The 26811-nt window shown below is 38.5% G+C and overlaps 3 protein-coding genes across 3 annotated transcripts; 2 read left to right on the top strand and 1 right to left on the bottom strand.

The window, feature by feature from the left end:
• Positions 1 to 4413, bottom strand: rbp1.2 (retinol binding protein 1, cellular, tandem duplicate 2). The gene is given in 5 exon segments (XM_057332959.1): positions 1 to 342; positions 345 to 365; positions 889 to 990; positions 1465 to 1643; positions 1850 to 4413. Coding segments are annotated over 5 exon segments (420 nt in total). The 5' UTR covers positions 1926 to 4413; the 3' UTR covers positions 1 to 300.
• Positions 4414 to 12222: 7809 nt separating this feature from the next.
• On the top strand, positions 12223 to 13203 carry rbp2b (retinol binding protein 2b, cellular). The gene is made up of 3 exons (XM_057332961.1): positions 12223 to 12295; positions 12448 to 12626; positions 13012 to 13203. Exons 1-3 carry the CDS (start codon positions 12223 to 12225, stop codon positions 13201 to 13203), a joined length of 444 nt encoding a protein of 147 aa, XP_057188944.1.
• A 3442-nt stretch (positions 13204 to 16645) lies between these two features.
• LOC130554954 (coatomer subunit beta') lies at positions 16646 to 24402 on the top strand. Its single transcript, XM_057334881.1, has 22 exons — positions 16646 to 16762; positions 17326 to 17463; positions 17579 to 17665; positions 17772 to 17898; positions 18127 to 18275; positions 18904 to 19050; positions 19138 to 19237; positions 19361 to 19503; positions 19590 to 19789; positions 19931 to 20041; positions 20138 to 20226; positions 20481 to 20587; positions 20711 to 20854; positions 20975 to 21105; positions 21254 to 21461; positions 21677 to 21787; positions 22053 to 22267; positions 22651 to 22743; positions 22974 to 23157; positions 23256 to 23330; positions 23767 to 23922; positions 24005 to 24402. The coding sequence occupies exons 1-22, from the start codon at positions 16760 to 16762 to the stop codon at positions 24098 to 24100; spliced, it is 2814 nt and encodes a 937-aa protein (XP_057190864.1). The 5' UTR covers positions 16646 to 16759; the 3' UTR covers positions 24101 to 24402.
• Positions 24403 to 26811: the final 2409 nt, after the last annotated feature.

Here is a 26811-nt window from a genome sequence, read left to right as displayed (position 1 = left end):
TCTGTGTTCTTTTTTTATTTCAACAAAAGTAGGGATTACATATAAGTGAACTTTGGCAGTATGTTTGAAAAGAAATGTAACTTTAGAGCATCATCCATGTTATGTCCTAAAAGATGACTCCAGATGTTTACTGGTGCTAACATATTTGACTTGACATTTGATACAAATAAATTAAATAATGAAAAACATCTGCAATTAAAACATTATACTGTTATAAATATGCAGAGACATTCTCTCTCATTCACAGTATAGTACAAAATAATACTTAATCAAATGTTTTTATCTATCTTCAAGGCACATTTAGTCCAGGACTTGTTTCTTAAAAACCTGTTTTTCCACTCCACCACTCCACAGGCCAGCATTTCCTGAAACATAAAATGATTAAAATAATAGTTTTAATGCATGGGGACATACTTAAAATAATTAAAAATGTATTCAGCATTATTGCAAAAGAAAGTGAACTACATGATTTGGCTCCTTAGCAAATTAATAAATGGAAATATAATATTTACTTGAGCATGTAGGAATTTTATCAAGTTCAGCCATCATTATGAAAATATTTACAGCTGAATGTTGTGACTGAGCCATCAGAATCAATAATTTTTAAACTTGCCACATGAAGAGTTTATAACTTCAAAAAAGTTTTTAAAAATGTTTAAAAATCATGTTTGTTATAATGTTGTTTTTATTGTGTTAGTTAGCTGTTTTTTTTAGTTATTATTAAAACAAACCAACTGGAGTTTGATATTAATTGGAATGCACAATTAAATGAAAGCTTTTAAAAATTAAAGAAAGTTATGTTTTTTATTGATCATACTATAAAAAATATTTACAGAAGAATGTTGTGACTGACCAATCAGAATCAAGAATTTAAAACTTTGTACTTACCACATGTAACTCATCCCCTTTAACCCACTGGGTCCAGCCCCTTTCTTCCTTCTCTCCTTTCTGAACACACACCAGTTTGTCACCCTCCCAGTTTACTGTGGTCTACATTACAAGACAAAAACAGAAGAAAAGATGTGGGAGTTGACTTTTTATTTAAATAATCGATTCAGTATTAATTTTAACTAAGCATTTCAATGATTTACCATATGATAATACTGTTGATCTTACATTCACAAATATACAATAACAAAACCCACCAAAACGTTTACTAAACATTAAACTCCTCTATGCAAAATACTGCAGTTCTAGTTGATTTAATGTCCAGAGCACCAGATGTTTGAGGTATTAGCAAAAAACCTGGATTTAGGCCTTGATAGGTCATTGTATGTAAATCTTAATCTGATCCTATTTACTGAGTTACAAAGTCATCAATCACAGAAACTTTGGACAAGCAATTCTAGCCGGTTTAATGCATGCAAATGCTAACATTTAAATAAACAAATCTGTTTCTAATTTTACGAATTTTGTAATTCTGGTCAGCACTTGAAGGTGTACCTTTATAAGCAGATGACTTACCATACATTTTCTATCATCTATGCCAGTAAGATCCTCCTCAAACTCTTTTCCAACATCAAACGCCATGTGGTAATTCCTAAAGGTGGTGAGAGTCTTTATACTAAAATGATCACCATTCTGAACAATCTCCTTATCAAAGTTGAGATAGCTGGCAATTTTTCTGATGACAACATTCACATCTGTAAGTTAAATAAATATAAAACCGATCAGCCGTCACGTACTGTATAACAAAACTGAATCATGCTTGCCAACTTATCACTTTGAGTACAAAACATTTTTCCCTTCACGAAAGATACAACATGACTGTTACATCTTACAAACCTCTTTCAACAAATCCTATACTTTACGCTGGCAAAATGAATAAATGAACAGATGATTCCCTTACCTAGTGCTTCCATGTATTCATCAAAGTTTTCATTGCTTGTCATTTTCCAGTATCCATTCATGTCTGTCGAAGACATTCTTTATTTTTTGTGTCTCTCTCAGACTGAGAAGAGAGTCTCAAACCACGGGGCACGTCGTAATCCTAAACCAATTAGAGCCTTCGGATTACCTCAAAGAGCATTTACACATGTGGTGGGGCTTTCCTTTTTTTACAGGAGCAAATTCTAATGCTCGACGTGTCTCATGAACTTCAGTCAACCGTTGTGAATATAGACAAATGTGTCAGCTTGTAATTGTTGGGATATTCAGCCCAGCAGCCACATGATCACAAACAGCCATCACAATGCTGTCAAACAGCACACACACACAGAGAGAGGGAGAATTGTTCACTGCAGCAAAATGAGGTATATAGCTGTAAGTAATGGAGTCAGTGTTGTGTTGCTTTACTGACTAAATTATTATTGAAGCTTTATGGTGAGAGTAAGAATAGATGACACATAGCAGACGCAGGAGTCTATTCCTGAGATGTTATTTTTCTTTTCGTGGTCTATTTACTGCTCCACCAACCAAAACGTTGCAGGTGTGGAGAGCTTTTGCTAGCCAAACCCTCAGGCCCAATGTTTACATTTAAGAAGACTCCTGCGACCCTGCAGAGGACAAGAGGGTAGATGGATGGAGAATTATATTGGATTAAACAGTTTGTAACAGTCTGTAAAGCAAACTCAGATGTATTAGTCTTTCAGGTATGTCAATCTGACTGCATATTAAATCCATCATGCATTTATCACTCACATAAAAAATAAACACAAATACATAAATACGTTTCAGAGTCGTGGTGCACATTTGAGTAATGAATTTAAAGGGATACTCCAAAATTTACTCACCCTCAAGTTGTTCCAAAGCTGCATAAATTTCTTTGTTCTCACAAAAGTAGATATTTTGAAGAATTTAGGAAAGCAAACAGTTTACCTGGTGCACCTTTGACTACCATTTTAATTTTTCCCTGGTAGTAAATGACGTCCCAAATGTCAGTTGCTAATTCATCCAAATATCTTACTTTGTGTTCAGAAGAACAAAGAAATGTATACAGGTTTTGAACAACTTGGAGTGAGGGAGTAATTCATTACAGAATTTTGGAGGGAGCATAACTTTAAATCTGGCCTGCAACCAAGTCAATTCAACCAATTCAAATCATTCAGTGTTGTTTTTCTCTTATCTACCCTCGTAAAATGATGTGAAAATGAACACACAAAAGAATACTACCAAAATATAATCACATAATCACATGAATAAAACGAATACAATGACATATGTGGCCCCCGCCTCAACTTTCCACCCAGTCATCCCGTTTCTCTGGCAGCAGCATCAGTGGGTGTGTTTCGAATGTTCTATGTTGTCGTGTCCGTAATCACTTTAATATTATGTTCAAGATGTCAAAAAGGACAGATATGTGTTTTTGACATGGTAGCATGGTAATACCATGGTATTTTCCGAAGTCCTTGGGATTCTTCTCAGACAAGAAAATAACAAAAACAAAATGGTGCGAATGCAGTACATTTGTTACTTTGTTTGGCATATGTGCCACGTGTGTATGATCGCATTTGCAAATGTGTTTTTGCATGCCTCGTATAGTTGATCTAGTCTACATTACTTTTTTGCATACTGTATGTGCAAACCTCTGCATACTCATGTATTATGTTAGACAACTCTTTCATCACTTTTCAGTAAGTATAAAAGCTTTGGTCTCTTGACCTAGAAAGACTATTCAAAAGTCCAGAGCTCATCACACAACCATGCCTTTAGATTTGAGTGGGAAATGGGAGCTGGAGTTGAGTGAAAATATGGAGGATTATCTCAAAGCATTGGGTAATCCCGTATATTCAATGTTCTTAATTAGGAAAAATAACATACTTATGATATTAGAAACAAATCACAGGATACCACTGCATAATGTGCGTTTTTACTGGATCTAAGTCAAATATTCTTTGTTACAGATATTGACTTTACCCTCCGTAAGATTGGTTCCCACCTCAGTCCAGCAAAGATCATTATCCAGAATGGGGACAACTTTATGATGAAGACACAGAGCACCTTTAAGTCCTATGAGTTCAGCTTTACTGTTGGAGTTGAAACGGAAGAATTTACCAAGGGACTTGACAACCGGATCCTAAAGGTACGATTTATTATTAACATCCTCTAATGTTATTTATCCTGCAGACAGTTACCCCAGATTGTTTTTTGTTTGTGTTTACATTTTCTACTTGTGTAATTCAGCGTATGTTAAAAGGTTCAGTTTATGGTAAATGTTTGTTAAACCAAGCATGCTCAAATCTTTTGCTAATATCATGATCAAATATGATATAATGATTTGTAAAATGTTGTAAACCTACAGAGCTATTAAAAACAAGGCCAATTCCAGATGTTTACGATTAGTTTCACATTTTCGCAGACCCTGGTCACCTGGGAAGGGGACACACTGGTGGCCATACAGAAAGGTGAGAAGGCAAATCGCGGATGGAGACATTGGATGGAAGGAGAAAGGCTTTACCTGGTAATCCATTATACTGATAATTATCAGCTTTATGTAAACATGACACAATTAAGTATTAATACACAAAATAGCTGTTTGTTATTTTTAGGTTATGAAATGCAACAATGTAATGATAAACTGAATGTTCTTGTCCCTTTAATAAGCATGCATTGCATTCACATGTGAGAAGCTTTTGACATCATGATCATTTTACTTGTAGGAGCTGACATGTGGAGATGTGATTTGCTGTCAAGTGTACAAAAGAAAACACCAGCAGGAACACTAAATTCTCATATGATTCACTGTCACTTTTATTTTGATGTAATCAGGCAAGCTACAGTATGTGATCATTTCCTCAGGAGAGGAATGTGTGACTTTCAGCACTCTATATGTTTTTCCATCTGTCTCAATAAAAAATATCACAACACCCATGTTATTCTCTTTGTAATTAATTCATACCAGATACAGATGGTCATTGACCAACACACATTATAGAGTGTGCATGATCTTTGCTGGTTTAGAGTTACTTTGACCACTACAAGGTTTCAGTACAGATCAGTATAGATACAAAAACATGTAGGGTATGAAGGGAGGTAAGGAGAGTAGATTGATGTTAGCTGTGACACCAAAGCTCCGATGCGTGTCAAAAAAATTAAGCGATTTTCAGTGAAGCTTTGTATCGATGCTTGATTCGTTCTCTAAAAATCACGTGGGCGGTGACGTCCGCAGCTTCATTTCACACACACCCACGTGACTGCTTCGTAGTCCGATTCAAAGGCTTAAAAAAGCGCAACACAGGGCGCGCTCTTGTGGGTTGTTGAGGTGTACTGTATTGCTTTGCATTGAATTGAATTGTTTGATTATAGGCTACTGTAGGAGTTTATTGTTGTGAGAATTTGGGACTCATGGAACCTGTTGCAAAGAGAGGGCGTTCTGAAATGTGGGAACACTTTTATTTGCTTTCTCCCAATAAGGTTATTATTATATTTGCCTTTTTATGTGAATCATAAAATATATGACTTAAATCACTATCTTTTGGAAATTATACACTGTATATGGTTAATTATACAGCTAGACAAAGGTAGACTACCTCATAATGAGTGCTGAAAAGAATAGTAACCAGTCTTCATTTTTCATATATTGTTTTGAGTAGTAATGTAATAATCTGTGAAATAGCTAGCATATAGGCCTTGCTAGACTACAGTGAATTATTTTTATTAGAAGAATGGGCCAAACTGTGTGTCTGCATTAATTTATTTTATTCATTAGTTGCAATAGTTTACAAACAAGAAAAATGTCCACACCCACAATACAAAACGTTATCTTTATTGTTTTGACTTAAAAGTACGCATTGGAACAGATTGTTGTCATGAACTTTATATACTGATTCATTCATTTATTAATCTCATTCATTTTTGCGTTGGTCTGTTGTGAAACATTTTGCGACACAGCTCATTCCCTCACTTTCACCAGCAGAGGTCCTAGTCGAGCTTTGATTTGAAAAGCTTCGAGTAATGAACCTTTTTCCGAATCATTTTTTTTTTAGCTTAGGTGGTTCAAAAAGCTTCACGTCCCCGTCGCAGGGGTAGTGGTGGGCAGAGCGAAGCTAATGAAATATGGGATTACTTATGTGTCAATAAAAATGAACGCAAACTTAAAAAAAAACCGCTTGCTGTGGTGTTGCTGGTGTCCAACCCATGCCATTTTTGTTTGTTAACATTTTGTTTGTTTTTGTTTAATTTATTCTTGGCGCAACACGAGGACTGTGTTCATGTGGTACACATTTGTACCGCATATTGCTTTAAGTGATGTATACAACCCAGGGGGCCTAAGCTCATTGTGACGCTCCAGGTTTAGTGTTTGCCGTTTATTTCATTTTTATTGTGAATTTTGATTCCTTTAAAGAATATTATTTGTTAGTTAATTTTGTTGATTTTGCACTTTCCCTATTTCCTTTTCTTGGTTGGGTTGATTTGTTATGTTTTTTCTTTGTAAATGCCCTTTATTGCATTTTATTTGGTGGTAATTTTTCTTTTGCTTATTTCTAGGAGCTGGGGGAGTCCAGAGTGGGCAGGCTGGCTATTTCCTGGCGCTGGAGTTTCTCCCACATAGTAGTTTTCTTTTTCCTTTAGATTTTCTTTTGCAGTGTATTTCACTAGTGTGTGTGTGGTGCTTCCTTTTGTTTTGTCCACGTATGCATATTTTTGTGCGCCATTCGGGGGCCTGATATCTAGCCTGCCTTGCTGCTGGTGAGCCCCAGTTTCTTAGCTTGGTACAGATATACTGTATATAGCTTTTTGGGCAAAGTTACTCGTTTGCCTTTATGCTGTTTCAACTGCCACTACTCACTATTTACCACACCGAGCTTTTATTGGTTCATTGACCCAATTAACTATTAACTATTTATGGTCATTTAATAAAATAAGTATTTTTCATATCCTTGTCTCATGATCCTTTTTGTGGTCAAAAGAAACTTGAACCTGAGTGTCTTGTATTAGCATTTCCCAGGTACTTAACCTGGGTGGCGTAGTCACTGGTTTTTGTAATGCAGTAGGATTGAATCCTTCCTGTGTGATTTGTTAAAGTGCCTTCCTTGCCACATGACTAAATTATTACTGAAGTGTTTATGGTGAAATTTTGAATAGATGACACATAACAGAAGCAAAAATCTATTTCTGAGATCAGTTTTTCTTATTGTAGTGTGTATTGTGTCACGGCCAGCTCGTTTGTTAAACCGAAACACAAAGATGGGGTCACACACGGTTGTTCAAACTTAACATATGGTTTTAATTTTTAACACAATTACATATATAAAACAAAATCTAGGGGTAACACAAAACAACAAAGGAAACAAACAAAAGAGAAAATATATATTAGGTGAATATCAAGCCAAATGGTAAAGAAACATTATCTTTTCTACGGGAGCAACTCCTGCCATCTGTTGCTGCCGAGAGAGAGAAGGAAGCTCGTGAGCGAGCCAGCTATCCAGAAAAGAGAGAACAAGAGGAACACTCCCAGTCCTTATATATTCTCCTCCCACAGTCTGCCCCCATCAGGCAAGGAGGACACCCAGGGTCGTAACACCTCCCAATCCAAATAGAGGTTCCCTAAAGAACCGGAAAAAAACAACAACAACAAACACAATAAAACAAATTCATTAAGGCTGTGAATACTCATCTCTTCAATCCCACTCCATTTCAACCCCAGATCTCCTGGGCCCTAGGACATCGGAGAGACAGGAAGAGGGAAAGAAAAAAACAATCTTGACAGCTCATACGTGCATCTACCAGACACGTGAAAGAGCATCGGCAATTAGATTATCTTGGCCACGTATGTGTTTAATCTGTAGATGGAAAGGTTGCAAAGTGAGACTCCATCTCATAATACGTTGATTTTTACCACGCATTCGGTCCAAAAATATCAAAGGGTTGTGATCGGTATATACAACAATGGGTCCACAAGGTGAGCTCAAATATATCTCAAAATGTTGAACAGCCAACACAAGGGCTAAAGCCTCCTTCTCAATGGTAGAATAAACCTGTTGATGTCGATTGAACTTTTTTGAGAAGTAGCAAACTGGATGTTCAATTCCCTCGGTATCTTTTTGCAACAAGACAGCACCAGCATTACAAGCACTGGCATCCACCGCTAGAAGAAAAGGCTTCTGGAAATTTGGAGCAACCAGTACAGGAGAATTAGCCAAGAGAGCTTTAGCATTATCAAACGCAGACTGACATTGTTTTGACCAAACAAATAGTTTCTTTGGACTCAACAAATCAGTCAGAGGAGCAACCACACTCGCAAAATTTCGACAAAACCCTCGATAATAACCCACCATTCCCAAAAATCGACGGAGTTCACGACGGGTAGCAGGTATAGGGAATCTACTAATAGCCTCTACTTTAGCATCAATTGGCCTTACACAACCTTGACCCACTACCTTACCCAGGTAAATTACTGTAGCTTTCCCAAAATCACATTTAGCAAGATTAATAGTTAGGTTGGCATTTGTCAGACGTATAAACAATTCTCGAATTTGGTCGAGATGTTCAGACCAAGAAGAGCTAAACAGCACGACATCATCCAAGTAAGCCTCACATCCCGACAATCCCGACAGTACTTGGTTTATTAATTGCTGAAATGTAGCAGGAGCGTTGCGAACGCCAAAAGGCATGACAGTGTACTGCAGGAAACTATCGGGTGTAACGAAGGCAGACATTTCCTTAGCACGAGATATCAAAGGCACTTGCCAATATCCTTTTAGGAGATCAAACTTGCTAACAAACTCTGCAGAACCAACACGGTCAACACAATCGTCAATTCTAGGTAAGGGATAACAATCAGGTTTTGTTAGAGAATTCAACTTTCTGTAATCTGTACAGAATCGATACGAGTTATCAGGTTTACTCACCAGAATACATGGAGAACTCCAGGAACTATAACTGGGTTCCGCTAAATTATGGGCAAGTAGGTAGTACACCTCTTTCTGAAGTAGTTCCCTTTTTACAGGGTTTACCCGATAGGCATGTTGTTTCACTGGTTGAGCTGTTCCCACATCAATGTCATGCTCAACAAGATGGGTTCGAGTAAGGACATCAGAAAAAAGTGAAGGAAACGAACCTACCAGTTTTACTATATCTACCTTCTCCGCCTCAGATAAATGAGATAAATGATGAGCTAAATTTGCAAAAATTTCAGAATTATTAAGTCGCCCTTCCACTACTCCTCGTGAAGGTCCGCTAATTTCTTCCATACCCACTGGAGCCAAATTCTCCACCAGTTCTCCCGAAACTCCTAAAGAGCCCTGATCAATAAATGAGGTGGTCGATATAACATCAACAAACAAAGAGGTTACAGGAGTCAAATAGAGTTTTAATAAATTAATATGACAAACCTGTAATTTCTTACGGCGATCAGGTGTATTTAACATATAGTTATTCTTGGGGAGACATTTTGCAACCGTATAGGGTCCCGTAAACCTAGCCTGGAATGGACTAGTCAAAACGGGTAACATAGATAACACTTTATCGCCTACCTGAAATTCTCTGAACTTAACCTTACTGTCGAACAATTTCCGCATCTTCTCTTGAGACTTTCCTAATTTTCGTTGAGCAATAGCTCTAGCTTCATAGAGTCGATAGCGAAAACTATTCACATAATCCAAAACATTAGTTGGTGGTTCAGAGATGTCCCATGTGTCTGTCAAAGTAGCTATAGGGCCCCTAACAGTGTGTCCAAATACCAATTCATTAGGACTAAACCCAAGGCTCTCTTGTACGACTTCACGAATAGCTAATAACATCCAAGGAAGTCCTTCTTCCCAGTCAGAATCGAGTTCAACACAATAGGATCTCAGAAGTGACTTCAAGGTTTGGTGGAACCTTTCCAGCGCCCCCTGGCTCTGTGGATGATAAGCACTTGAAATGTTACGAGTTATTTTGAGTTGTTGCATCACTTTTGAGAAACATCCGAGACATGAAATTCGAACCTCGATCCGATTGAATATTCTTCGGAATTCCGAATATAGACATAAAATTTGTCAAAGCTTTTAAAATTGACTTTGCAGTGATTGACCTTAAAGGATAAGCTGCAGGATAGCGGGTAGACTGACACATTATTGTCAATAGATAAGCATGTCCCGCCTTAGATCGCGGTAATGGGCCAACACAGTCAACAATTAAATACTCAAAAGGAGTTTTAACCGCAGCTATAGGCTGTAAAGGAGCCAATGGAATTTTTTGATTCGGCTTTCCCGTCATTTGACATACATGACAGGAACGTATATAGCATAAAATTTCGAAATCTCTGACGATATGCCTCGGGTGCCAATTCATACGCTTGTAGTATTGCTTTTTCATAATTACCGTTTTGCTCAACAGTCAGCGCTGAATAAACTTCCTGTGCTCTCCCAGTTATAACACACATTGCAGCAATAATGTCCAAAACTCTTCAGGCCACCTTAGTGACTCTGCAACACGTTCAAAATGAGAAAAATATTTCTCTACTTCTCTCTCAGAAAACGGCGGTACCATCCTAATGTTTTTAAAAACATCAAACCCCATTACAGTAGAGACTGGCTCATTATTAGAAGACCCGGAAGGTGGGATTTCAGCAGTTTTCACAGCCGCTTCTAACTCAAGTTTCTTCAACTGAAACTGTCTTTCTCCCCTTTCCCTTGTAAACTGCAGTTCCATTTTTCGCATCTCAAATTGATGTTGCAACCTTTTAATCTCAAGATCTCTCTCTAATTCTTTCTCCCTCAAAGCATAAGCATCACGTTCAACACCAAGTTTTTCCACATCGACACATACCTGTTTGTCTTGCAAAGGCATCTCATGTACATTCCTGTGCGTCTACAGAAGGAAATGCCAAAGACTCTCTAAGGAGAACACCTTCATCTCTTACCTCCAAAATACCCTGCTCAAAAAGGGCACTTTTCACCGTTTGCTTCAACGTTTCCTTAAGCTTCTTATCAGTACTTAATACCTCCACACTAAAATGCTCTGCAATCTGTAACAATTCTTCCTTTGTGCATCTCTCCAGTAATTTTTCTGAAGGAGACGCGAAGAAATCTTCTATTATTGAAGGCATTTTACTAAACAATGTATAACTAAAGCAAACAACACACGTGAAAACTACTTTAAGCTACAACGTTAAGACTACAAATTCCAACTTCACATTCATTTATCGCTGCAGCATAATGAGTTTAGAAAAGATGAAACTTACCACCCTTCGTTCCCTATTCGTCTTTGTATTCCTAATAAACACTACTAACAAACACAGACATGGAAAAACAATAAACAGTGTCGACAAAAAAAATATAGACTTCAGTTTCTACAAAAACTACCTAAACCTACCTAGTCTTCAAAGGTATACCGGGCTCGAGGCGGCATTTAAACGCTAAACTCAAGGACAATCGGTACATTTATACCAAAAGACTGACGCGTACCCCCGACAGAGATTAGAAACCTCCGCCCAGATTAACCTTCAAAAACTATAAAGGCAAAATAACAAACAAAAATAACAAACAGTGCCTCGACGGAAAGATTTTTTTAAACCCAACTGAGGACACTCTAACTCACTGAAGTCCATTTACATTGGCAAACACTGTAATATTGTATACTCACTTATACATGTAGAATTCTTGGACGAGCCCTCATTTTATGTCACGGCCAGCTCGTTTGTTAAACCGAAACACAAAGATGGGGTCACACACGGTTGTTCAAACTTAACATATAGTTTTAATTTTTAACACAATTACATATATAAAACAAAATCTAGGGGTAACCCAAAACAACAAAGGAAACAAACAAAAGAGAAAATACATATTAGGTGAATATCAAGCCAAACAGTAAAGAAACATTATCTTTTCTACGGGAGCAACTCCTGCCATCTGTTGCTCCCGAGAGAGAAGGAAGCTCGTGTGCGAGCCAGCTAGCCAGAAAAGAGAGAACAAGAGGAACACTCCCAGTCCTTATATATTCTCCTCCCACAGTCTGCCCCCATCAGGCAAGGAGGACACCCAGGGTCGTAACAATTGTGTGTGGTCAATTGATTCTACCACACAATTTTTTTTCTGAGAGTGCATAATAACCAACATGCGTGTACTTTATGAGTGCTTAAGCAGATATTTTTGCACCTACTGTAGTCTAGCTTCCTTTGTTTACAAATTGTTTGCAGATTCTTATTCCGTCTCATGTCCCAATAGGTCAGAGAGCTCTCTTATCAGTTTCTGCCCTTTTCCCTCATTGTGAATGGGCAGTAAAGTATAAAACCTTCTGTGCACATTCCTCTCTGGACCTGGCAACACTACTCGAAAGCACATCAGAGCACATCGCACAGTCATGCCTGCAGACTTCAATGGAAAATGGGAGCTGGAGTCAAGTGAAAATTTGGAGGATTATCTTAAAGCACTGGGTAAGCCAGTAGCCTATACATCTGAGTAGAATCTTTTGATTTTTCTATTTCAGAAATTCAAATTAGAAAAAAAATGTACAACATATAAATTAATAAATGTTACACTATGTGTTTTTTACTGGATCATCAAGTCAATATATTCTCCGTCACAGACATTTCCTTTGCCATCCGCAAAATTGCTCTCCACCTCAGGCCAGCAAAGATCTTTACGCAGGATGGAAACAACTTTGTGATAAAGACACAGAGCACCTTTAAGTCCTTTGAGCTGTCCTTTACTGTTGGAGTTGAAAAGGAAGAAATTACTGAGGGATTTGACAACCGGGTGATAAAGGTTGGTTGACAAAGGAATTGGGAATATTTTCTATTATTATTTAACCTGCAGTTACCACAGCCTTGGCCGCTCGGACTCCGTCAGTTTGTTCAGTGATGAACTTACAGTCAAACAAACAAAATAAGCCTTCACACAGAGGGGCAAAAGACATTCTGGGTCTTTTGTGTTGAATTTTTGTTTGTTTTCACTTTTTCTTCTTAATAATTCAGTGGAATATGTGTACACACTGTAAAAAATGTGTTAAACAGAGCTAAGGTTAGCCCCTCCAGAACTGCATAAAAGGAAGTAAATTCAAATACAGAAGGAGTTAAGATGGAGGAATTTTCTTCAAAAAAAAAAGAAAAAGCCACATCCAGATGTTTACGATAATTTGATATGTTCACAGACTCTGGTTACCTGGGAAGGGGACAAACTGGTGGCCACACAGAAAGGTGAGAAGGGAAATCGTGGATGGAAACACTGGATAGAAGGAGACAAGCTTTACCTGGTGAGCATCCATGTCATTTTGATAACAATGATAAACAGCTCAACATTAGTTTCCACATCATTAAATGTATTGAAACTCAAAATAGCCTAGTTGTTATTATTTTTCAGATATAAACTATAACAATTTAGGGATAAATGTATGCAAACTCTTTTATTGTCCCTTTAATAAGTATGCTTTGCACTCACAAGCGATAAGCTTTTGACATCATTATCACTGCATTTGTAGGAGCTGACGTGTGAGGATGCGGTGTGCTATCAAGTGTACAAAAGATGTTAAATTGTTATGTGATTCACTGTTACGTTTATTTTGCTATAGTTTACAAGTCTATCAAAGTTAAAGGCAGGGAGATGAACTGACAATGTGTGACTATCAACACTTCTGCATGTTTTTGTCTCAATAAAGATGACAATATGACAATATGGGTGTCACTTTTCTGTGTGTGTTTGAGTGACAAATATAATAGTTTCTCTTTCTAATTCTTTACAGAGATACACAATAAATCATGCAACATGTTTGCTGACCTTTGTTGACCTCTGGTTTATACCTGTTACCCCCTCACAAGATGATTAAATATTTAAATAAAGATACAAAACATGATATATACATATTAACATTTCTTCATTTTAACGATATTTAAATAACTTAAATTAATACATTAATTTTAATTTAATTTTAATTCAATTATTTGTCAAGTATGGTGACCCATACCCGAAATGTGACTCTGCATTTAACCCATCCAGAGAGTAGTGAACACACGCACAGCAAGTGGTGAACACACGTACACCCGGAGCAGTGGGCAGCTATCACTGCAGCGCCCGGGGAGCAAGTAGGGGTAAGGTGCCTTGCTCAAGGGCACCTCAGTCGTTACCCGCCGGCCCTGGGGATCGAACCGGCAACCTTCTGGTCACGAGTCCGACTCTCTAACCATTAGACCACGACTGATTATACCGGCCATTATATCAACTATAACACCCACCAAGTCTGCGAGGAACCTGGGGGTGATGTTTGACGACCAGCTGAAATTCACCTCCCACATCGCAGCAACCTCTCGAACTTGCAGGTGTGTGCTCTACAACATCAGGAAAATCAGGCCGTTCCTGTCGGAGCATGCCTCTCTTGTCCAAGCTCTGGTCATATCAAGACTGGACTACTGCAATTCTCTACTGGCCGGCCTTCCAACCAATGCAGTCAAGCCCTTGCAAATGATTCAGGATGCAGCTGCACGTCTAGTTTTCAATCAGCCTAAAAGAACCCATGTAACACCTCTCCTGATTTCACTTCACTGGCTGCCAGTTGCCCGCCCGCATCAAGTTTAAATCTCTGACACTGGCCTTCAGAACGAAATTCGCCCATCTACCTTAACTCAGTGCTCCAGGTCTACATCCCCTCCCGTCATCTTTGGTCTGAAAATGAGCGACGCCTGGTTGTTCCATCACAGCGAGGCACCAAATCACTTGCAAAAACCTTTACTTATTCGGTTCCCCTTTGGTGGAATGAACTACCAGCCTCCATCCGAACTGCAGCATCCTTCACAAGTTTCAAATAACAGCTCAAAACATACCTGTACCGCATTTATTTGTGTAACACAGAGTTCGTGATGCACACCTCACAGCTAACAGCGACACCAGTGGAACACTATTACCTATGGGAGAGTACTTGGACCAGAATCAGAAGGTAAGATTTGTCTCGCTAGAGCAAAACGTTAGCAAAGTTAACAAGCAACATATAATGACTACTCAGACCACAGATATGAATTTAACCAGGGAGAGGGAATATGTATTGTTCTGACATTTTGAGTTCTTTTAGATAAACTGGAATCAATATAAAAATGAAAGTTATAAGCAAATAAACCCAGATAAGTAAAATACAATGCTTTATAGAAAGGATTTAACAATAAGGACAAAATAAGAGAAAATTCCGAATTAAAAAAAAAACAATTCAAAATCCCAAAATCAGTTCACCAGTGTTCTAAAACACAAAATGAGTTTCTAAATGCTGCTAATTTTCAATAGCAGATTTCAAATGAAATCAATGTTCAATGTCCCATTTCAAGAAAGCATAGATTCCAAGGAGAAAATATATAGATAATCGTATTGTCTCTTAGTGGTGAAGGAAAAAAAACTTCCGTTCATGTCCAGAGAAATCCAGGAAACTTGAGAAAAAAAACTCAAGATATAAGCAACTTTTTTGTCCTACCAGATCATAAAATGTGTTTTCTCTGTTCCAGGTACTAACTGATGGGATGGCTCGCCAGTCCGAAACAGGAAGTAAATCCACAGCACGGACAAATTTCGGGATCACAGCAGCAGGGATAATTCAATCACACATGGAAAGAACACAACAACAACAAAAAAAACCCGGCCAAGGAGAAATGTAATACAAAAATTAAAAGAAATGAGGTATTTTCCCCGCAAAACTCAGGTTAGATTCTATTCCTTCGGTTTGTAAGCGCTAAATTTCTTCAACGTCATTTCCACCTATATCTACATGACACATTAACGTCCAAGTGGTAATACTTTTAATCTGATTAGTTTGTTAATAACTAAGATCAATCAATACTTTAGATCGCTCTAAAAATAACTCGCTGAATACATTTTCTTCGGTTACGTTTTCATACCGTTTTTACAGCTGTCCATCTTTACCCGGAACTACTTTAGCAGGGGGCGGAACTAACTTTTCACTTTCTCAGCACCTTCTTCCTTCGTTTAAATTAGTTATAATTAAAACAACAAACATTAATGTTCTTTTCTGACTTAGTGGTTTTTAGCAACACCCATAAAAATAATAAAATAAAATTAATTACAATTATCTATGAACTAGTCTATTGACCTGTGCTACATTTGACTAACCAATAACTCTGTATGTCTGTCTGTCAAAAAAAACCCTTGTTGTTCATTCTCTCCTTTGCTTACTCCAGCTTTAATCCTCCTATAGCATGGCCTTGTAAACTAACGGTACTGTTTAACGTGTTGACAAAATGTTTATATGCTCTCCTACTTGTAAGTCGCGTTGGATAAAAGCGTATGCCAAATGAATAAATGTAAAATAAGTAAAATAAATAATTAAATTATAGAGTGTTATATTTATTAGAATATGGATATGTGAAGAACTACTTAAGATCCAATGAGGTCCATAACTTGGCCTATTAATAAAAACAGACATTGCTTTTAGTGTCTACAGCAGTAAATTATACCAATTATTTAAAAGTTTTACCTAATGTTAGTACCTATTAACCTACCTTAATTATTTTACATTATAGTATTTAAATACGCCTATTTTACGTTATTTAGTAATAAAATTATAAACATTGAGGGCCACGTGACTTTATTAATTTTTTTACCCACTGTATTAGTCATCGTGAGTACAACAGCACATCTGTAGTAAGGTAAAGGTCGAGACGAAAGTGCAAACACCTAGCATCACACAGCCTCCCCTTCTATAACGAGTGCTACCGAACCTACCCGAAATCTTCCGAACTCATCCGAGTGGCACGTCGACGTTTCCGACGTCATGCGCACGGCTTTGAGGAAGTTCCACGTCACATTCGCCTGTCGAGCATACAACTCCAGCCGAAGAACACGTCAGGCTATCGGTGGATGGTATAAATTATCACAGCTGAAGGAGACCGAAACCTGTAAACGTAAACATGGTAAGTGTCCTATCCGCATCTACGCTTTATGTAATAATATGGCTGTTTCGCAGATTTAGATGCAAATATGCTTTCAGTAACGTTAGCTAGCTCTATTAGCCTTGGCAGGCCCGTGCAGTGGCCACATAGACAACTCCGTCTATGAGGGATTCAGTCATTCTGTGTATTATTTATTCATTTCTCTGTTTTATAATATATTATGACGCTGCTTGCAGTTTATCATTGGTTATACATTGATCGTTTATTGAAGTGATGTGCTGGCTAACAGCTGATAATATGAATGCGATTCAACATTATCAGAAGTACAGTAGTTATACCATTTAAGCTTGCAATGTGAAACTGTTGTTACTAGATTGACTAGTTACCAAACAAAAGCATTTATAACAATTCGCAAATAATTGTTAATTTGGGGGGGGCTGCCTAGGTTGAATAACAAAATGTCACTTTTCTGTGGTCTTCAAATATTGAGTTCTTGTATCTGTGTCACTGTTGTGTTACAGAATAGTGGTCTGATAGTGGATATAATGTCTCATGTAAAGTGTTTTTTGTTTCTTTTCTTCTAGCCTCTTAGGCTGGACATCAAACGCAAGCTCACGGCTCGATCTGACCGTGTCAAAAGCGTAGACCTTCATCCGACCGAGCCATGGATGCTAGCCAGTCTGTACAACGGCAGCGTCTGTGTCTGGAACCATGAAACACAAGTTAGTATAACAACTTATGTGTTATTTGTATACCCAGTTTATCATGTACTGTTAAAATGAATAATACTATATGTTATCACAACAAGTGTTGAAAGTTTTCATCATCCTTTGACAGACCCTTGTTAAAACATTTGAAGTCTGTGACCTGCCCGTAAGGGCCTCCAAGTTTGTTGCCAGAAAAAACTGGGTCATAACTGGTGCAGTAAGTATAAATATAAGTATATAAGTTAGTAGGTATATACGTTTTGCACATGTATTCATGCACAATTACGGTGTGCTTAATATATTTTCTCTCTTTTTATCTTCAGGATGACATGCAGATTCGTGTTTTTAACTATAACACACTAGAGCGAGTGCACATGTTTGAAGCCCACTCGGATTACATTCGTTGCATTGCTGTGCACCCCACCCAGCCCTACATCCTCACAAGCAGCGGTACAGACAGACTCGGACAAATGATCTCTTAAAACTGCCTTTTCCAACTTGTGTATATTCATAAACGCTTTAATGTTAACATATACATTTTTTGTGTACATGCAAAATACTGGCTCGTTGGGTCTTGGGGAAAACTGTCAACTCTTATCAATTTTGTTCTGGCACCATGATTTTTAGTGATGGTCCTATAATGTGTGTTATGCTCATTTGATGTGCGTGTTTGTTCAGATGACATGTTGATAAAGCTTTGGGACTGGGAGAAGAAGTGGTCCTGCAGTCAGGTGTTTGAGGGCCATACACACTACGTCATGCAGATTGTCATCAACCCCAAAGACAACAACCAGTTTGCAAGTGCATCGCTGGACAGAACCATCAAGGTATGTTTGGGATTTTCTGTGTTTTGTGTTTGTTTATGTGGTTTGAAAGCACTTTACACATTTACATTTAGTCATTTAGCAGACGCTTTTATCCAAAGCGATTTACAGAGAGTTCAGGGAGCAATAAGCGATATGTCATACAAGAGAAATAATACAATAGGTGCTAATACAAAGTTACTAGTTTCAACAAAAGCCAGACCAATACCTGTTGAGAGAAAGAGAGAGGGTTAGGTGTTTTTTTTCTTTTTCTCATTTGTCTGTCAAGTATTCACATAGTTATTTGAATGTTGTGAGAGATGTGGTTGACCGGACTGAGTTAGGAAGAATGTTCCACAGGGAAGGAGTTGTGAAGGAGAATGAGCGGGAAAGTGATTTACTGCCCTTTTGAGAAGGCAATACAAGACACCGCTGGTTTACTGTGTATGCAGGGTTCTTGATGGGGTGTAGGAGGGTGTGACAGTATGCAGGTGCAGATCCAGTGATGGTCCTGTAGGCAAGCATTAGTGACTTGAATCTGATACGGGCTTCAACCGGTAGCCAGTGAAGAGCGATGAAATGGGGTGTCACATGAGCCCTTTTGGGCTCATTACACATCTTGCATAATACATTCACCTGTGTTGTGTCTCAGGTTTGGCAGCTGGGCTCCTCCTCTCCTAACTTCACTCTGGAAGGTCATGATAAGGGAGTGAACTGCATTGATTATTACAGCGGAGGAGATAAACCCTACCTCATATCTGGAGCTGATGATAGACTGGTCAAGATTTGGGACTATCAGGTATATGCTGGATGACCTGCAGTTTTTCACCATCCATTTGTTTTCACCATCCATTTTCCTCACATTCTCTATACTTCTTGCTTATAGAATAAGACATGCGTGCAAACTCTCGAGGGTCATGCTCAGAACGTTTCCTGCGTGAACTTCCACCCAGAGCTGCCAATCATTATCACTGGATCAGAGGATGGTGAATATACGTGTACACACAAACATGACGATAATATTTGTTTTTCATTACAAACCTCAATTCCTGAGGACTGATCTTTGGGTTTCTCAGTCTTCCTGCTTTAATTTTTGTTTTGGGATTCAGGAACTGTTCGTATCTGGCACTCCAGCACTTACCGTTTAGAAAGCACTCTGAACTATGGTATGGAGCGGGTGTGGTGTGTTTCTGGTCTGCGTGGCTCCAACAGTGTGGCTTTGGGCTACGACGAAGGCAGCATCATTATCAAGGTACCGTTATTGCCGGTTGATGACGTTGCATGCTCTGCGCTAATAATCATAAAATGTATTTATCTGTGATGGTCATTGTGTCGTAGCTCGGCCGTGAGGAACCTGCCATGTCGATGGACACCAGTGGAAAGATTATTTGGGCCAAGCATTCAGAGATTCAGCAGGCTAATCTCAAAGCCATGGGAGATGCCGAGATCAAGGATGGAGAGAGACTGCCGCTGGCTGTGAAGGACATGGGCAGCTGTGAGATCTATCCTCAGACTATCCAGCACAATCCGAACGGCAGGTAAGACCATTGCTATCACCAAGACACGTCTCTATTGTCACTAGTGTTCCTATATCCTTAATGTGATGACTAAGAGAATTTTTTCCTGACATATCCAAATACTCAATGTCCTTAATCTTGTGCTTGTGTTGTCACGTTCAGGTTTGTGGTGGTGTGTGGAGATGGAGAATATATTATCTACACAGCCATGGCTCTGAGGAACAAGAGCTTTGGATCTGCTCAGGAATTTGTTTGGGCCCATGATTCATCCGAGTAAGTCTTGGAAATACCCAAGTATCTGTTCATTTGATCTATATTAAAGACATCTGTGACCAGACTAGATTAAATATATTTTTTATTGATTTAAAGGTATGCGATTCGGGAAAGCAGCAGTGTGGTAAAGATCTTCAAAAACTTTAAAGAGAAAAAATCTTTTAAGCCAGACTTTGGAGCAGAAGGTACACAGTTTTACATTGCATGATGGGCACGCACCGTAGGTCTGGTTTCAGGCTGCAATTCTTTATGCAAATATAATATGTGAATCAAATATCACAGGTGTTCAGAAAATGTGCATGCCGTGTTTGTATTATGTGTATGTATAATGAATGCTAAAATAAATAAATTTGAATGTAATATGCAATGCAAGTGTGGTAGCATGCAACATTAAACAGCTTTATAATGTGTTTAACGTGTGTTTCTTCTGTGTTCCCAGGTATCTATGGGGGTTTCTTGCTGGGTGTTCGTTCAGTGAATGGCTTGGCTTTCTATGACTGGGACACCACAGAGCTGATTCGTCGTATCGAGATTCAGCCCAAGCACGTGAGTATTTACATTTTCTTTACTATCATATAGTATATACTTGCGTTACGTAACTGCTAGAGTGATTGTGAATTCTGTTAGATGTGGCAATGTCTAATCTTATTTGATGCCTCTTTTACTTAGATTTTCTGGTCAGACTCTGGAGAGCTGGCGTGTATTGCCACAGAGGAATCCTTCTTCATCCTGCGCTATCTGTCAGAGAAAGTGGCTGCATCTCAGGAGTCAAACGAGGGAGTTACTGAAGACGGTATCGAAGACGCTTTTGAGGTCAGCATACCTTGGTGTTAAAAATGTACATTCCTTCAAAAGCATAAATTCAACACACACAGTCAAATAAAGACCTGAGCTTATAGTATTTCGTGGTGATGGTGGTGGTGGTGTGTGCAGGTCCTAGGAGAGATTCAGGAGGTGGTGAAGACCGGCCTGTGGGTGGGAGACTGTTTCATCTACACCAGCTCAGTCAACCGACTTAACTACTTTGTTGGAGGAGAGATTGTCACCATTGCTCATCTGGACAGGTGCAAACAAAAAATATATTTAAAACCTGTTTCAAGGTTTTACGTGTTTTTGATACATACAGTGGTGTCTAAAAGTGTCTTCACTCAAATATGTAATTTCTTTCACTAGCAGTAAATGAATAGTCTAACAGTGCTTTGCTTTCCATAGAACCATGTACCTGCTGGGATACATTCCTAAGGATGACCGTCTGTATCTGGGTGATAAGGAGCTGAACATTGTCAGTTACTCTCTGCTGGTGTCTGTTCTGGAGTACCAGACAGCCGTCATGCGCAGAGACTTTGGTATGGCCGACAAGGTGCTTCCAACCATCCCTAAAGAACAGAGGACCAGGGTTGCCCACTTCTTGGAAAAACAGGTTAGACTTTTAGTGTTCGAAGTGGGAATCTTTTCTTTGCAAAAAGCAGTGAAAGCTATTATGCTAACATAATACTAACAAAAAAAGGTAAAAAATAAACAAAAATTCTGCAAAAAATCTTGTTCTGCATTGGAGAACTATAATTTTGTCGCTTGCACATTGGCTGAAAACTATGCATTCCGCGATGTTGAAATATGCGCTGTCTGTCTCTGCAGGGTTTCAAGCAGCAGGCTCTGGCTGTGTCCACCGATCCAGAGCACAGGTTCGAGTTGTCGCTACAGTTGGGAGAACTGAAGATCGCCTACCAGCTAGCAGTAGAAGCTGAGGTTTGGTATTCTAAATTATAATGCAGTAGCATACACAATAATGGTTGTACCAGCTCCACCTAGTGGTGGCCAAATAGATAAACTACTTCACGCTCAATGCCAGAACAGACAGAACAAAATTAAATGCAATTGCAAAATCGCTTCTTACTGTGAAAAAAGGCTTTACTGAAATGCCCTACTTTTTGTCCTACTACTTTGTAGAATGCATGCAAGATTCTGCATGGTAGCTTCACGTTATTCTAATGAAACTTTCTAATCTTTGTAGTCGGAACAGAAGTGGAAGCAGTTGGCAGAGTTGGCCATCAGTAAGTGCCAGTTTGGTTTGGCACAGGAGTGCCTCCATCACGCCCAGGACTATGGAGGACTGCTGCTGCTGGCCACTGCATCTGGCAACGCTTATATGGTTGCCAAGCTTGCAGAGGGTGCTGAGCGTGACGGCAAAAATAATGTCGCCTTTATGACCTACTTCCTGCAGGGAAAGTAAGTATCAGGAGACAAAAAAACGTTCTGAGTGTTGACTAAGCACATATTATTTTGTCTTCTATGTGTTTCTACACTTTTAAATGAATAATTAAACTTTTATTTATCTTGGTTACTGTCATGTTCGTCCACTGCGAATGGATCACGTAGTCAGATATTTGATTTGAACAAAGGAAACAAATGATTATTTTGATACATCTCTTTTAAATGAATAGGTTGATTGCAATTAAACAAAATGTCATTATTTGCTTCATGAATTGTTTAAATTGTTCAAAGACTGAACTATTCTTTAATAAGTGGTGTTAGAATGTTTCATGTAGAGAATGCTATTTTGAATGTATTAGTATTGCTTGAGTTTATTTTTGTCTTCTGTCTCTTTCTAGACTGGACAACTGTTTGGAGCTTCTGATCAAGACCAATCGTTTACCAGAAGCAGCCTTTCTGGCCCGCACATATTTGCCCAGCCAAGTGTCCAGGTCTGCATTCATATTCACATTGTAGAGGAAATTATATTCATTCATAGTGTGAGAAGTATACAATTTTTTTCGTAATACCAGAATGACCTACTAAAAATGTGTATGTTTTTGTACATAGTTCAGTGGAGCGTTCTGAACATAGGCGGTGTTTTTTTTATTATTGCAGAGATAATGTTTGAGTCAATGAAATGCTGTGTTTTCACAGTTCTTCTCTGTGTATTTTATTATAGGGTTGTGAAGCTGTGGAGAGAGAGCTTGTCTAAGGTCAATCAGAAAGCGGCTGAGTCTCTAGCAGAACCTACCGAATATGAAAATCTGTTCCCCGGCCTGAGAGAGGCCTTTATTGCAGAGCAGTACCTTAGAGAGACCAGCCTTGGGGAAACCAGACCTGCCTCTGATTACCCACTGGTCACAGTAAGAAAGCATCTATTAAATGCCTCTTAATTAAAGCCAGTGGACTCAACATCAGTTTTGTGAAATGACCTTGTATCTGCCTTTTTCTCCTCCTGTAGCCCAATGAAGAGAGGAACGTGCTGGAGGAAGCCAGTGGGTATGAACCCAAAGGTGTATTCCCCACTCCCACACAGGTTGGCCAGTCACACAAACACACACATTTTATAAATTTGTGATTTAGTCTTTGAAAACTGGGCTAAAGTCTCAAAATCGAATCGATTTTTAACAAGCATTAAAAGCATAAATTGATAACAAGATTTAAATCTTTGACATGTCCTTAAACAATCAATATTGAAGATATTAAGATAATGTTTTCAAAGAATGTTGCAGGATGATTTATGTAAAAAAAAACTGAATCACAAAAAATGACATCAGCTGGAATTTCACAGACTGGGGTCACATAATCGAGCTCCTGACCTCAAACATCTGTATCGGTGTTTTAAATAAATTAAGTATTAGAAGCCATTAGAACTGCTGTAATTGAAAATAGGCTTAAATTAGATTTGTTAAACAGAAAAACAGGGTGGGGAATGCAATGGTTTGAATACATCTGACATTTTTGTCCACCAGGTGAAGGATGCAGATGAAGCCTCAGAGGATGAGGGTGTTTTAGCCCCCGTGGTGGCAGCTGTCTCCGCTTCAGTGAGCCCGACAGAAGCCAAGCTCTCTCAGACGGTTGAAAAGGAGGAGGAAAAACCTACAGGGGCTGCGACAGCGGATCAGAAGGTATTTCTACTGAGGGTGAAAGACACTGTTATTGAAACCGTGTTTATTTTATACTTGATGAAACTTTGTGTTTTATCTTCAGGTTATTGATGAACTGGAGGATGATTTGGATAACATGGAGCTTGATGATATCGATACCACAGACGTTAATCTTGACGATGACTTCTCAGATGACTAACCCCAAAACACAGAAGCATTGAGTTTATTTAAGCGACCAAACTGATTTTTTGTATGTATGTTAGTCCCACTGAGGTGAAGGCCGAGTCTAAAACAGGATGGACTGGACGGAACATGAATACGTCTTTTACGACGTAACACGAATGGCAAGAGGAGAAATGTGCTGTTGATTTTGAACTTTTCTACTTCATTCTGGACCTTCAATTTACGTTTTACCCGTACATAAAGGTATGCATTGATTATTTTGTGTTTTACCATGGTAAATCATGGTGTCATTATTCATAATAAAGATAATTATGCTTACAGCGCGTGGCCTGTAACTTCCTCGCTTTTTTGTCATTAGTTTTTCATTTTATTATGTTATTATTTGAATTTAATATTTTATTATTAAAAAACATGATGCACATCATAGTAAAAAAAATCAACACTAAGCAGTGAGAGAAGAAACTGACATGTGCTTTGAACTACATTTTTGGCTGAACTTTCTCATCAAGTATCATTATGATGCTGTTGCTGATCGCTGTAATGAGTGAAACATTTCAGCGAATTGTTGTGTCAAGTTGCTTGTTGTATTTATTAAATATCTGGTGGCTTTCTTGAGCGTTAAAGAACTTAAATGTAATGTTTAGCGGCATCTAGTGGTGAGGTTGCGAATTGCAACAAACGGCTCACTCCACCCCTACCTTTCGAAGCACTACAGAGACTGAGAGAAGAAAAAGATGTCGACACATTTTCGCTTCTTTCCCAAAGGAGATAACGTATTTACGAAATGCGTTCTGTAGAGTAGTGTGTCTGTTTAGTACGAGAGCATGGTTTTGTAAACTGTGGGAACCGTTTCATAATCTGTCAGTACGATTTTTTTAACTGAGGGAACGAGTTTCCAAACTGTGGCCACGGATTTGCGGGTCTTGTTTTTTTCTCTCTGGCGGGTGACCAGATGGGCTCCGTAGGGCTACTGTTGAAACAACATGATGAATTCCATGTAAGGGGATCCGCGGTGTATGTAGATAGAAATAGCTCATTCTGAGGTAATAAAAACATAATGCTTCATTACGTAAGGTACTTATACACCTCTGAAGACAAAGTTACTGTGTGTATATTATATTTAATTTCTGTCAATAGATCCTCCAAAAAAATACATACTGCACCTTTAAAGGAATACGACAACTTGAGGGTGAGGGTAAATAATGACAGAATTTAAATTTTTCTCTGAATTATTCCCTTAAGATTGGGTTTACACTTACTAGTAACACACAACCGATATCTGGAAGTTATAAAAAGAAGAATGGGCAGTTGCACCTCACTAGTAACTGAGGTGCAACGGTCCATTCTCCTTTTTATATCTTGGGATGGGATGTTAAAAGCTTGCATACTCTCATATACTTGTTTTAATTCTGCCTCATATTTCTCCAAAGCCACCTTCATATCTTCCAGCTCTGTTTTTGGGCATTCCTCTTTTAGTTTAGATCTGACAAGCTGAACTTCAACTTTAAAGTTTACATACGTGAACCTAAACTTTCGTTCACTTTTTTCCGTCTCGTCTTAATTCAAGCATTTTTTCTGTAGGGCGCCTGTCTCGTTCTGATCGTCTTAGCCCTGGTTCAACTTGTGAGGATAACTCCTGGAATCACACTTTGTTAGCTTGAAGATCTGCATTAATCTCAGCTATTCGTTCTTCTATTTTTTGTCTGTTTGAGACATCAAGTTCAATTTCAAAATTCTCCTCTAACTGTGCCTTTTCATTTTCAAGAGCCTGAATTACTTGATCTAGTATACACATTTCTGACCTTTTTGGATCCATGTTGACTAATTATTTTAAATCCCCAATTATTCAGATACTGAGCACAGATAACAAGCTATTAAACCACGTGGAAATGGCACTATATCATTTAAGTTTAACTTCAGTCAGGTTCCAAAATTGTTAAATGCACATACGTGATATATATTTCGGATAATCGTGCACAGCCCAAGTTCTAGGTTTCAAGAATTCAATATTTATTTACTCGAGCAAGCAAAGTAAGATATTCAGAGTTCATCTGAAGTTGTCTGACCAATGTACATCTGACTCCAACATCCAACTCCTAAGTTGTTTTACACATTGTTCACCAATCAGAATTCACATGATGTCATCTTTTGTATTAGCCCGTCCCCTTCTCATTTGCAACAATTATATTTTAGTCTGGCCTACCTGGTCCATCCTCTTTACTTTTGCCACGATTAGATCTCATTCTTTCCTTACGTGGATTGAATCGTGGCAAGCGCCTCCTACAATTTTCAAGAAAATAAGTGCGTCACGTGGCCTTTACAAGCACTCACATGATGTATCCTTAGGCTTTCTGTATATGCAACTCGAACATTCAACCTATTATTCATGTTGCTTTGTGACAATGTGCACAGTCTATGGAAGCATGCGTGTACAGCCTGCTCTCAATCACGAGGCATGTGTCTGACTGTGAGGCTTCTAGCACAATGTATGATATCATAACTAAATGTGTGACATAAAACACGAGGCTTGTGGCTGACTATAACTAAATGTATAACATTAATTAAATGTTTAAATGCATGATAATGATTAAATATTTCGGTATTATACCCTAAAATATACCATACTGTCCCATTTTAACTTGGGCGTGGTTTGTAGTCCACCATGAAAGGACAATAGTAAACTTGCTTTAAACTGCTTCCTATAAACGGGAGCATAAACCGAATAAT

Source organism: Triplophysa rosa, linkage group LG5, assembly GCF_024868665.1.
Source record: "Triplophysa rosa linkage group LG5, Trosa_1v2, whole genome shotgun sequence".
NCBI lineage: Eukaryota > Metazoa > Chordata > Actinopteri > Cypriniformes > Nemacheilidae > Triplophysa > Triplophysa rosa.
Note: the sequence above shows the minus strand (reverse complement) of the source record. Positions and strands in the feature narration are given on the sequence as shown.